This window comes from Primulina huaijiensis, chromosome 1, assembly GCF_012295235.1.
Source record: "Primulina huaijiensis isolate GDHJ02 chromosome 1, ASM1229523v2, whole genome shotgun sequence".
Classification (NCBI taxonomy): Eukaryota; Viridiplantae; Streptophyta; class Magnoliopsida; order Lamiales; family Gesneriaceae; genus Primulina; species Primulina huaijiensis.
The window spans coordinates 21,118,174-21,132,434 of record NC_133306.1 but is presented as its reverse complement, the minus strand read 5'-3'; the positions used below and the strand labels follow the sequence as shown (position 1 = coordinate 21,132,434).

The 14,261-nt window shown below is 33.4% G+C and overlaps 1 protein-coding gene across 1 annotated transcript; it reads right to left on the bottom strand.

The window, feature by feature from the left end:
* Positions 1 to 6,071: 6,071 nt before the first annotated feature.
* LOC140983997 (transmembrane 9 superfamily member 11-like) lies at positions 6,072 to 8,705 on the bottom strand. Its single transcript, XM_073451141.1, has 2 exons — positions 8,559 to 8,705; positions 6,072 to 8,432 (listed from the first exon to the last, which is right to left on the bottom strand). Exon 2 carries the CDS (start codon positions 8,276 to 8,278, stop codon positions 6,302 to 6,304), a length of 1,977 nt encoding a protein of 658 aa, XP_073307242.1. The 5' UTR covers positions 8,279 to 8,432; positions 8,559 to 8,705; the 3' UTR covers positions 6,072 to 6,301.
* Positions 8,706 to 14,261: the final 5,556 nt, after the last annotated feature.

The window sequence follows — 14,261 nt, the reverse complement described above, 5'->3', positions numbered from 1 at the left end:
TTTCAATGTCTTAGAGGATAGGCCTATGCATTACAGATCATAGCTGAGTATACGTCTATAAACATCCTGTGATTCGATCAGAGACAATTTTCTTATCAGCTTGTTGTAGCCTTCCCGCAACTTCTGCGTTTACGGCTAACTTGTTAAACTCGGTTTGAAGCATTTCAAGGTGTTCTCTCAAATGCCTCTGCATCTTGATAATAACATCAATATCAATGTTGTCAATCTCTTGTTAAAAAATCTGTAAGAATATTTTCATGAGATTTAATTATCATAATATCAAAAATGTAATTCTGACATAATGCTTGTCATATTAATAATATGGCCTTCTCAGGTTTAGAATCAATTCTATTTCTTAAGAAAGCTTTCACCTGTGTGTTATCAACTTTCAAAATGAATTTGCTTGCAAGTAAAAATAATGGTCATATCTCAAAAGCCTTTTTTACTGCATAAAATTCTTTCTCGTTGATATGCCATCTGATGGCTTCTGTATCTGAGAATAAACCACTACAATACATGCATGGTTCTCCATCTGGTGTGAGCTTAGTAAGGAGTACTGCCCACCAATGATCACTGGCATCGGTATACAATACCAGATTATCCCCATCTTGAGGAATAGCCATCTTTGGAAGATTCTAACAAATCTCCTTTAATTGGCATAGATTCTTGATAAACATCCCAGCAAAATTAACAACTCCTAAGAAACTTTGAAGTTGCTTCTTGTCTTTGAGACTTTCTGGAAAATTCTGCACTTTTTCTACTTTGTGTTCTTGCAGAATAGTGCCTGACTCATCGATTTCAATTCCAAGGAGTTCAATCTTTCTTGTAGCAATGACTGCTTTCTTTTCAGATAAAACTTGTCCTTCTTTTTTACAAACATTGGAGAAAATCTCCAAATGTTTAACATGTTCATTCATATCTTTAGACGTTATTAAAACATCGTCAATATAAACAAACATAAACTTAAAATAATCTTTAAAAAGATTATCCATCTTTCTTTGAAATATCTGAGGTGAATTAGCCAATCTCATTGGTAATACTTCCCAAATATAATGTCATTGTGGTGTAGAGAAAGCTGTGAATTTCTTGCTTTCTTCTTGCATCCTAATCTGGTAAAATCCAGACTTACAGTCGAACTTAGAGAATATCTTGGCATTGCGTATGCAACTTATTAGATGTTCTCTACTAGGTATAAAATACCCATCAAACTCCAGAATCTTATTAATTTCTTGATAATTAATAACTAATCTGGGTTTTCTTCGTTTTATCTCACCATGATTTCTTACCAGAAAACCTGGACTGCTATATGGTGACATTTCTGCTTTTATTAAGCCAAGGTCCAAATGTTCCTTGATTATAATCTGCATATCCCTTTGATCAATTATATTCATTGGGATGGGCTTGCAACGGACAAATCCATACTCTTTGCCTTCCTTAATTTTAAGGCAAGCTTTGAGTTGATTTCTGTCCCACCACGCCAAAGGATCTTCATTGTAATTTTCTTTGATCATTTTCTTGACATCTTCTAAAGATACCTTAGATTCAAACTCTACTTCATTCTTATGCAGAGTTATCTTAAGGTATTCCATATATTCTCGTTGGAGTGTTTAATCTGCTCTCAACTGGAGCATTGTTTCTCCAAACTTTCTAGAATCTTTCATTTTTGGGTTCAGAAGTTGTCCTGAATCACCACGCTTGCTGCGAAACTGGATTGGCAATTTTCGGTAAAATGCCTCTCTTAGTTTCTGGACTATAATTTTGTGGTTACAAGGAGTTGTAAACACTAATCTTCTAGTCTCATTTTCTTGAGTATAGGATTTGAACATTTGTAGGAAATTGTTTCTAACAAAATATACGCTCCTGTATCATGAAAATAAATTGGTGGTGTCTTTACCTTTTACCAAGGTGTTTGCCCAGCACCGCCAATCATGATTTCAGTCATCTTAATCCCTTTACATAAGATTAAGATTCTTCTAGAAAAATCTCTTCCAGCAATCTTTGGTAATTCTTCTTCCAAATTATTTGGAAAAACTCCTCGTGTTGCTGTACAGATTCCAGCCCATGAATCAATATAAGCAGCAAAATATTCTGCCTTATATTATTCATATAACATTCCTACTGGAATGTATATGGAGAATGGACTTGTGGTAATTGGAATTTCCACATCTTATCTTCTGCCATAAACTCCATTCCATACTCTAGACGTTTCCAAGGTTTATGTTCCTCAAGAAACTCTAGTCCAAGAACCAATTGATCTGGTTCTTTTCCTGGAATCCCTAAGATATGAACTTCCAATTCTCCAACTTGGATTATTCCTTGGTAAGTTCCTATCATAGGTTGTTCTATATAGTATATGGTATTAAAAGGAAATTGATTCTTTTGTTTCGTAATATCAAATACTATTTTGACCTCCTTCCACCCTTCTGGGCATCTAAGCTTTCCTATTGTTGAAAAACTTTTTAGCTCTTGTTGGGTTTTTTGGACAGAGGTTTTTCCCCATATGTAGCTTGTAATTCTATCTCCTTGAAAAGATAGTCTTCTTGATTCCAATCTAAGACTCTGATTCTTTTGTAGAATCAGTTTGTCTTGTATTTGGATATCTGTTTCATGTATTACAGGAAATTCAATTCGTTCTGGATAAATTGCCTGAGTAACTTTTCCAAATATCTCAGGTATTTCAATGAACTCATTTCTAATAAACAATTCTGAATGATGTGTATTAGATAAAGCATATGAAATCATATAAGTAATAGAATATGGTTTATTACCTTCTTTCATCAGCTTTTTTCCTTGAAATTTTGATGTAATGTCAAGGCTCGACTGAAGTCTCGATCTGCCAGGTTGTAGGCTATCCTTAGATAGATAACTCCTACAATCTTGCCTGCACAGAGATTTCCTGAGATAGTTCCCAGCACTGAATCTTGAAGGTTCTCCATTCTTTTATCACATATAGCAATATCAATGGGTGAATCTATACCTTCTTTGAAAGTAGCTTTTATCATAATCTGGATTGCTCCAATATGAATCCAGGACATAGTCCTTGCTACTTCGATTTTGAGTTTTTGTAATTCCTCCTTAATTTCTTCAGAAGGAATTAATTGCATCTCCATTCTATTTCCAGTAAGTTCCATTGGGATTGTCATTTCCCTTCTAGAAACTTTATAGATCAGATGATGCTTTCTATTTCTCAGGCCAATATTTCATAAGAACTTTTCTACATGTCCTGCAGAGAATCCTTGATATCTATGTAGACTAGGATTTTCTTTCATGATCCTTTGGACCATGTTATGAGATATTGTTGTCTAGCTAAAGAAACCAGACAAATCCTCATGTGTTTCGTGTCGAAGCACCTCGTTTTCAGTCAGATTCCGATTCAGTTCCATTGGATTCTTCCTGACTTAAGACTTCTTCTTCTTCATATATACTTTCATCTGAGGCAATGTCCTCAAATCGGTATACCTGAATAAGATCTTGGTAATGAACTGTTTCTTCAATATCCGGAGTTGGATCGAAGCGTTTAATACCTCTTTTTTCATTTTCTGGACAGTTGGTCGAGATATGACCTCTTGCTCCACATGTCCAGCAATTACAATCCTTAAAACTTTCATTAGCCCATGTATGAGCCTTTCTGAAAGTTTTCTTTGTAGGTGTTCTTCCTGTGCTTCGAGATGTACTCGATGCTTGAGAGGATGTCCTACTTCTAGAAGGTCCGCTTTTTTGTCCAAATTTATAAGATCTGGCTTTCTGTCTAGACCAAACTGTTCTTGGTTTCCAAGAACTTCTTCCACTTCTAGCATAAGGATGAGTCCTGAAACTTTTCCTTTTATGCTTTTGTGGTTTACTTCCAATAATTGTTGGAAGATCATTTTCCTTACAACACAAAGGAGTACGTTTGTTAAGACCCCTTAATCGTTTGTAATTCTTTTGTAATGCTGCCAAATGGCACCATTCCGCCAATTTTCCTTTAAGGAAAGAAGCTCTTCGTTCTAATGTATCTGGATTTCCAGGTACATATTCCCTTATGAGCATTTCTCTCCTGGGACTTGGCATCTTGGCAAAGAATAGCTGCATTGCTATGTCTTCTTCGACCCCTGAATTCCATCTATATTTAGTGAATAACATAATATATTCATCCACCAAACATATGTCATGTAATTCAAGACTATAGAGAGCTTGAGTATATTTCTTCCTCTTCTCTGTATCTTGACTGTTAAAATAAACTACCCCTATAAATTGAGCTTTAAAAAGGGTAGCCATTCTTCCTGCTATCTCGCTTAGAGATTCTCCGGCTAGGACTGACTCTTTGGTTTCCACCGAAGTCATGTCCCAAGCAATTTTCACCGATCCAATAAGACTCATTTGTAGGAGTTTAATGAATCATTCTCTGTTAAGATCAAGTGTTCCTGCTGCAATTCTCATAGCAGATGTCCAATCGTCTATGAGTTCTTCTCTGTTTTTGAAATCTAATACATCAAGGTTAAGCATAACCCCGTCAGGATGTATAGGATCTAAAACAGTTTTCCCATAGGGTGTTTGGTGCAAGGGAATTTGATTTCTCCTTGTCCTTGTTCCCGCAGGGTGTGATCCTCCACCAGTATGGAAATCAGTTTGTGCTTCTCTCATGTGTATATTTTGAGATCTCACACTTTCCCTTGGTGGTTCCTGAGAAGATGACCAAGTTATAGCAGGTGTTTCACCTCCTGCTGTGTTCATCTTTAGATCTACAACTTTGAGATTTGCGAAAGCTTCTGCAAGCTCTTGTAGATCCTCTAGACCAATCCTTTCTAAAGTATCATCAGATTAATTTCTTTTCTGAGACAGAATTAATTAGATTGATCATCTTTTCTTCTTCAGTCAAAGGTTTTGACACCACTCTGGCCTTCCCTTGTTAATTTAACAAAGGTTCGGTACCAAATGATGGTGGTAACCATCCTCCTGAAGTTCTTTTACTAGAATTGGGTTGTTGTTCTAATTTTTGAGTTCTTGTTTGAATATCCTTTAATATTCCAAGAATTTCTTCTTCGCAAGGATTTTCTCAACTCGTTGTGGTACAAAGTATAACATATTGTCATAGTTTTGTACTGTTTTCTGAATTTCTCTAAGATCTAAAGAAAGCTTAGAAGAATCTGTTACAATTTCCATAAACTTATTAGATTGAATCATAAGTTTACCTGAGGGTGCTGAGGATTCCCTTTCAGCTCTGGATATCTAACAATAGTTAGATGTTCTTGTAAATTATTTTTCTCGAACATAAGTTCGGATTCATAATTCTTCTAAATTCTCCTCCTCAAACATTTAATTATATCGTAATAATAAAATTTGTGTTTGAAATAAATTTACCTAAGCTCTGATACCATTTTCGGAAAGCGCGGGATCAATTAAAAAAATGGAATAAAGGGTATTTCTGTCTTTTTTAAACTTTTAAGGAGTTAAAGCAAATATTTTTAGATGTAGGGAGTGAGAATAAATTTGAGTTGGGTGTTAGAGATTTATTTAAATTTACCATTATTATTATCAAAAAGAAAATGTAATCAATAAAATCTTCGTGATCATGGAAAGAAATACGAATAAATCTAATAATTATTCCAAATATCATCTAGTAGTTACAATTTAATTTTTATATGATTTTTTATGCTATATTTAAAATATTTTTCTCGTTTATTGAGATCGTGGTTATTGTTTTCATTTGGAAATTCTAGTGTAGCTGCTCGAGTTCGAGTCCCCAATCCTAGATTATGAATTTTTTTTAAAAAAATGCTAACTAATTATTGATATACTAATATTTCTAATAGAGGTGAAGGAGGACAAACTGATCATCTATTAATCAAAACAAAAACTTGTGTGAGACGATCTCATTGGTCGTATTTTATGAGACAAATCTCTTATTTGGGTCATCCATGAAAAAATATTACTTTTTATGCTAAAAGTACTACTTTTTATTGTGAATATTGCTAAGGTTGACGCGTCGCGTCTCACAGATAAAGATCCGTAAGACCGTCTCACAAGAGACCTACTCATGAATCAAAACATAACAAATCTAGACAAACGATAATGACTTTAAAACAAAATAATAATATAAAATTAAAATTCAAACACCAATGCAAATTTGAGTAAGCTAAATTACAAGTATGTCTAATAAAGAATTTAACCAAACCTCATTCGATTATTACTGTTTATTCATTTCTCATGAAAAATAGACATAAAAAACAACAATATAAGGAACAAAATTTGTAACTTTGCTTCCGATTCCTCCTACATGCCCTTCCATCTCAACCACCTTAGGAGTCACAGAGGTGCCTCTCTAATCGAGCTTCACAGACGAAAACAGGTAGTGCACGAACCAGAACGAGGAAAGGAACCCAACCGTACCTGTTGCCAGCATGATGGCTAGAGCCATGAGCAGTGAATAACCGAGGTAAAGTGTCGCGGAGACCGGTCCTTTCAAACTCCTGAGGTCGAAGATGAGATAATTGATCGAGTATAGAAAAATGTATATGGCCACAGAACCGGAGGAAAAGAAAGATTTCCACCACCATTGCCAGTCCTCCACGCAGAGATGCATGTATGTTAGAACAAGGGATACCTCAGCACAGACAACCACCAGAAGGATGAGTACGATGAAAAGGAATCCAAAAACGTAGTACACACGACCCATCCAAATACTGGAGAAGATGAAAAAAAGCTCAATGAAAAGTGTGCCGAACGGAAGGGTGCCTGCTCCAAGAACCAAAAGCCAAGAAGGGTACTTTTGAGAAGGAATTTCTCGAGGAATTTGATTAGTTCGGACGGGGTATTCAATATGTGGTGCCTTTGCACCGCAGTAGCCACCAATAAGAGTTAGAGGAACCGAGATACAAAACCACAGCAGGATCAGTATGATAAACAAAGAAAAGGGTATTGCTCCTGTGCTATGACTACCCCATAATAAGAAATTCAAAGTTGTAAGAATGAGGAAAGCAATGCCGGGAAAGAAACAAGAAACTTTCCACGAGACTGAGATCCATCCCTTTGGGTCGCCAAAAGAGATAGTCTTCCATAGACGAACAGCAACATATCCAGCTGCGATTCCAAGAATCATGTAGAAAAACAGCATACCTGTGATCAATGTCCCGCGAGATGCCGGTGACATGAATCCGAGGGCAGCAAACATAATTGTCACAATTGCCATTCCGATAATCTGAACTCCATCTCCGGCCATCACACAAAAGAATGACGTGTTGCTAGGTGCACGAAAAACATCGCCGACTATGAGTTTCCAACCAGACAACTCCTCGTTCATCTGGGCTTGTGCTTCCTTGTCAAGCTCCTCATACCGAGTAAGATCCCGCCTAACAGTCCTTAAGAAGATCACAAGCACGATTCCAGCCAAGAAAATGATCACCATCAAAGAGTTCAGAATCGAGAACCAATGCACTTTCGCTCCCTCCATTTTTAGGTATGCATCCCATCTCGATGGCCACTTGATGTCACTCTCAACAAATGAGACCTCATATGTAAAAGCCAGTGGCTCATTCTCCTTAATAGCCATTGAAACTGTGCTTGGATCACACTTAATCGAAGTCGGATACTTGTCATACATTTTCAAGTTCTTCCGAGAGTCTGCATTGTGCGTGACACTGCAAGCCACCACCTCAAAACCAACAACCATGTATCCAGGAACATCTGATCCTGAGTTTCCAACAGTTGGAATCATTTCAGCCGCATCACCAGTACCCATAACTCGAGCCACATTGGTCTCCTCGTACTTATGAACCAGGACAGTGAACTTCAAGTGGTTAAACACAAAATACCCACCCTGCACCTTCGCCCCAACAGGATAACCTGTCCACCTCACCATAAACCCATCCTTCTCGGTATACCGAATGGCAGGTAGATTATCAAGAATCACATTAACCTGATACATCTCATCAATCCTCTCTTTCAAAAGTTTAATATCCTCAGCCGACAAAGGCTTAGATTGGCACACAAAAATATCGGACTCATTCTCATACATCTTAAACATATACGGAGAATTCTCTATCCTATCACCCATAAGCAGCTCACCGAGATTCTCTGCACTGTCCTTAACGCCCTCTTTTGGTGTACAAAACGGCAAGCTATAATAGCTAAAGGGCATTTCAGTTTCAATTGAAGTCAGAGAATTGACCTTCACATTCAAGAAATCACCGATTCCATAGTTGTGAGGGTAACTACCAGGGAGATAAAACCCCTGCCCCTCGTGAACAAAAGCCACCAGAATAATCAAGACCCAGATCTTGAACATGAGAATGGATTCCATATTCGCGGTTTTATTGGCAGATCCGGATGGCCCAGAACAAGAAATCAATGAAAAATGTCAAGAAAACCAGTTTCGCACAGTATATTAGTTCCAAACCCAATCAAGATTTGAACTTTACGTCGATACAATTTCAATGAGTTCGCTCCTACCAAATCTGTGATATAATAAAAAAATAATGAACCGCAAAACCAGAGATTTACCAGAATTTGAGACAGTTAGAATGACTCTTCAACACAATGAGGATGAATGTAAGTGATAAAAAAATTTCCAGAAATCTCACCTGATCTTGGCGCAAATTGAGGATCAATGAAGCTACGAAATTAGGACAAACCAGAAGTGTAAAGAACGTGCAGACGTGGAAATTGAGAGCAGGAGTGATGGAAATGCAAAGAGGAGCAAGGATGGATGGCCGGATGATAGTTATTTATTTTTCAGCCTGGGTGAGTTGAACGTGGGCCGGTTATCTTGTATTATATACATGCAAAATAAGTACATTTGGTTCTTTAATTTAAAAATATTTATAAAGTTGGATTTTATTATTATCATGTAATTAATTAATAAAATTAATAAATAATAACGTTTGAAAATTTATTAAAATTATTGATATATAATAAATATATTTAGATTTTAATTGTTACAAAAAATTATTATATAAAATGAGTAGGTCCCTTGTGAGACGGTTTCACGAATCTTTATCTGTGAGACATGTCAACCCTACTGATATTCACAATAAAAATTAATACACTTAACATAAAAAATAATAATTTTTTATGGATGACCCAAATAAGAGATACATCTCACAAAATACGACCTGTGAGATCGTCTCACACAAGTTTTTGGCATATAAAATATGTTTAGATTGTGTTTCAAATACTTGGATTTCAAAAGTATTGAAATATATTTTGTTGTTTTAGAAAACCAAGATTATGAACTTCATATCCACGTCATACATATTTATACAATGCTTCATATTAATTATGATGAATTTCAAATTCACTCAATAATAATATCAGTTGAAATTTATTCTATTTTTTATAATTGACATGTAAATAAGTAACGTACTGATTTAAGATTTGATATATTAATTCAATGTTAACATTAAAATTATAATCGAAATCCGAATATTTCAAATGTATCTCCCCAAATACAACCTTGTATTATTTGAGATAGCGTTTAAATGAGAATAACAATTTTCTGCTATTAAATTAACTTCTTTATCATGGTGGAATGAAATTGTTATTAATAAAAAAAATAGAATAATATATCTTAAAAAATAATATATTGTTTTATTTATCAAAATTTTATACAATAAATAAATATTTTTCAAAGAATCAATTTTTTGTCATTTATTAAATGAATAAATTCTGATTAAAAAAATTAATTATTTTTTAGAACGTGTTAAAAAAATATTTTTATTGAAATTCTTAATATATAATAATAGTAATTTACATATAGTCAATATATCAAAATTAACCACGACATTTTTTAAAAAAAAGTTAGAAATTGTAATATTATATAATCAATTTATATAATAACTGTGTACGAACAGACGTCACAAAAATTGTAATGAATTTTCATTAAAGCTAATTGAAATTCCCTACAATAAATCGATCCCGCTTTCTAGTTTTGATTTTAAAATAATGAAAATATAAAATGATTACCCGAAGATGAATCCAATACAACATCAGTAGTTAGCCAAATGAGACATGAATGTGACACGTCGATAATGTGTGAGCACTTTTTTTTAAATAATAATAATAATAAATGAAATCTAAAATATAATAGAAATAAATAATGGCAAATTTACTTAAATTAATTCATTTATCTAACAATCTTGACATTTAGTTCAAACTAATTCTATCACTAATTATTTGACACAAAAACTCACAGATCAATTTCGTGGGTTGAATCTTTTATTTGGGTTATCTATGAAAAAATATTATTTTTTTATGCTAAAAGTATTACTTTTATTTTGAATATCGGTATGGTTGACCCATCTCACAGATAAAAATTCATGAGACCGTCTCAGAAGAGACTTACTCATTATTTGAACTTTAATTGAAAATAAATATTAAAATTTTGTATTAGACAAACACAATAATTTGTTATAAATTATTTTTTGGTTCGTAAAAATATCAGCGTTGGTCTCATTCATTAATTTCTGTGTCATATGTGATTAAACCAAAATCTCCGCCAGTTGACGTGCTCAATTCACGCCTTTTCCGATAATTAACGATTTTTTAATCATATTTTATAGTTTATTATTGAGAGTCGTTAAGATCTTGGGTATGACCAAGTTATTCCTCTATTTTTCAAAACTTGGCAATTGTAGTGTTTTTTAATCGAAAATGTTCCTTTGACACTCCACATGTTATTAGTTATTGTTTCAGTGTCACATCAACATCATGTCGAAAAAAAGAATACAAAAAATATATATGATAGACTAATATTGAAATTCGACGACATAGAAGATCAAAATCGAGAAAAGAACAAATTTATTAAACTAAAATTGTAATTTTCCATCTAAAAATATAGATGATAGAATCATAAAAAGAGTCGTGCACACGGGGAATTAATGGGAGGAACTATGTTTTATCAAAATTTAAAAGATTGAGTGATCATATCTGAATAGCATAAACAAGAACGATCAGATGTGGTTTAGAATAAAAATAAAAGTTATAAACCTAAAATCCTGATAAAACATATTATATGAGACGGTTTCATAGATCATTTTTATGAAACTGTTTTCTAAATCGATTCATCTCATTAACAAAAATATTATTTTTTTGACAAAAACTTGTGCGAGACAGTCTCACGGGTATTTTGTGAAACATATATCTTATTCGGATCATCCATGAAAAGGTATTAATTTTTATGCTAAACTTATTAGTTTTTATAGTGAATATCGGTAGGATTGATCCATCTCACAGATAAAGATTCGTGAGATCGTCTCACAAGAGACTTACTCTATTTTTTATATCGCCAAACATAATTGTTGTGGCCCAGTCAATATAATCATTTACACGTAATTAGTGCAAAATCTCTCCTTTTTTTGTCTATATCGAAAATTTTGTCAATTACCGTTACCGGGGAAGGGTCCGATACTTGTCTTGGTGTTAGAAATTTATTGAGATTTGATAAATTAAATACAATTAAGTTGATACATTTCGTTGCACCAAATTCGAGTGAGCTATATAAATTATTTTTAAAATAAAAAAATACTTTAAATTTACGTTTTCTTTTACCATTTTACAATGAAATATAATAATAACTTGATGAAAAGACTATGAATAATGATTGTTTCAAAAGATTTGAGAGAAACTTGTGAATGGACTATATTTTTCTAATTTAATGAAAGAATTTTCTAAAAATTGCTTCTAGTTTTTTATGTAAAATATTTAATTTGAATTGAGTGTATACAAATATTTCCACTATGGATAAAAGATGGGAATTTTATTTAAAAAATGGGATGGTAATAATAATAGAGGAAGCAATGAATATAGTTTGGTGTTGTTGCATTAAGTGCGTCTGTGCACAAACAGAGAAAAACCTGTGACCCTCTGACGGTAATTTATTGCCAAATTAAATGTTGAATAAGATATTTTCACGTATATTAGTAGTGAGACGGATTGACTCGATCTATGTTTAGAATAAAAAAATATGTTTACAATGAATGAAAATTAATAATTTTGACATAAAATATAATATTTTTTCAAGAACTCAGTCAGATTGGATATATGTCTCATAAAATTAACTCGTGAAACATTCTCATAATAGTTTTTGTGTTAAATGTTTGCAGAAATAAATAAATAAACTCAGGCTTTTCATACTGCAACCCATATCACAGCCTTTGCATGTCATTTTATGCACAAGTGTCGTGAATATTTTAATATTACACGCTCTTTGTATCTCACGCGCACCTTTAATGGCTGTTGATTATACTGCTTAGTCTAAAATATATTTTATTTATTTTTTTACATAGATTAAGAATATAATTGAAAATATAAATTTGTTATTTTATTTTATTTCATTTATAAAATAATTTCACATCTTTTTAAAACTTAATTCATATAGGTATATAATAAAATTTAGAAACTAGATCATATATTTGAAATCTAACAAAATTGCTGCTGGAAGAAGATAATTTCAAAATTTAGATGTCACAAGAGTATTTATGGTCCACATAAGTCCCTCCTCACGCTAAAATTGTAATTAAATTCATAATCCAGTTTTCGGATAATTTATAAGATTGAATTGCATTTTATGAATTCTCCTAAACAATTTCTTATGAATGCAGCGGTGAGAGTAGTGAGATATCTCAAGAATTATCATAGTTTGGGAATTTTGTTGCCAGCAAAAAGCTCCGAGCTCCTTGAAGCTTATTGTGACTCGGACTGGGTGGTGTCCAATGACCCGCGGATCCTTGACGAGGTACTATATCATATTTGGGGGATTCTTTGAATACCGAGCTATGATCACTACAACTTGCGAGATAATTTGGAATTCTGTTTTGTTGATCGACATGGGGTTATTTTGGTGGGACCAACCACACTCTTCTATGATAACCAGGCGGCGATCCATATTACGGCCAATTCCATGTATTGCAAAAGCACCAAAGACATCGAAATCAATTGTCATCTAAATCGAGAAAGAGTTAAATATTGTACTATAAAGACTGTCCGTGTTTTCACAACCTAGTAGCTTGCAACTTATTTACTAGGAAGATCACATCATTGGTTTTTACTCTCCAATCTTGGTGTACTGAGACCAACGCCAACCTTGAGAGGAATTGTTAGTTTTTTTTAGAGTACAAGTATGATATTGTTCCATAGTACAAATATATGATGTAACTACACGCACTACTGACGGGACTTGAACGTGGACCCGAGAATCGTTTATTTCAAACAAAGAAAGTACAAAAAACAACTAAATATACCTAAATATATTAGGAAAACTACTTGCAATCAGCATGACTCAAACCTATGACCAACAAATTTCAAGGTCTCTGATAAGTGCAAGTTTTGCACTTAAATTACCCAAGAAATTGGAATGAAAGTGCACGATTATCGAGCGGATTTACGTGATTTGGCTGTTGTTTATGTCATTGCAGGAATAAAGCCTAAACAACAACAAGGAAAAAATTAAATGTCGAAATGAAAGAATGAAGTGAACAAGAAAGAAAAAGAAGCACGACACGCATAGCGCGACTGTGAGAGACAGAAGCTCTCATGTGGCTGCGCGAAATCCTGCGCAGCCGTGCGCAGGAGAGGCACAACTATTCACGCGTTTATAATATTTTAAACCCTAGCCACATAAAAGGAAAGCCGCAGTCATGCACGAAAATCTAGAGAACGAGAAAGAGAGGGACAAGAACGAAAATGAAGAACACATCTACCAAGGACGGAGTCACAACTCTGATTCGATTTTTTTTCCCATATTCTTACTTAATTTTTGTTCATTAGTGATGTTGAAGAACATGAATTTATTTTGTCGATTTTCATTCATGAACTAATTTATTAAATCTGGAGGATGATGTTGTCACTTTGATTGTTGTACTCCCAAGAGCAGGTTGTCCACAAGTAGTATAATTCGGTGAGTCTGATATCGTATCCACATGAAAGCTAAGGTAATTACAAGTCCACTACAATGTCTTTTTATTTTATTTTATTTTTGTTTTTGTTTCTTTTTAATTTTAATTGTTTGAATCTTTAATGGGTGAATTTTAATTGTTCAAATTTTAATTTAAGTAGTTGAGATTAAAGGATCCACTTTTGGTATTTTAATAAAGTTAACATTAACGAACAATATTGAAATCCATTTAATAAAATGGTTTCAATATATTAAATAATCATATTTATATTATGTTATAAATTATTATCTTATAAGTATATAATATATACCAAAACTTATAAATGTGGTCAAGTATTTATTGTGCTATATATATTTGTAAACACTAAATCAAGGTTCTCACTTTAAATGGTTG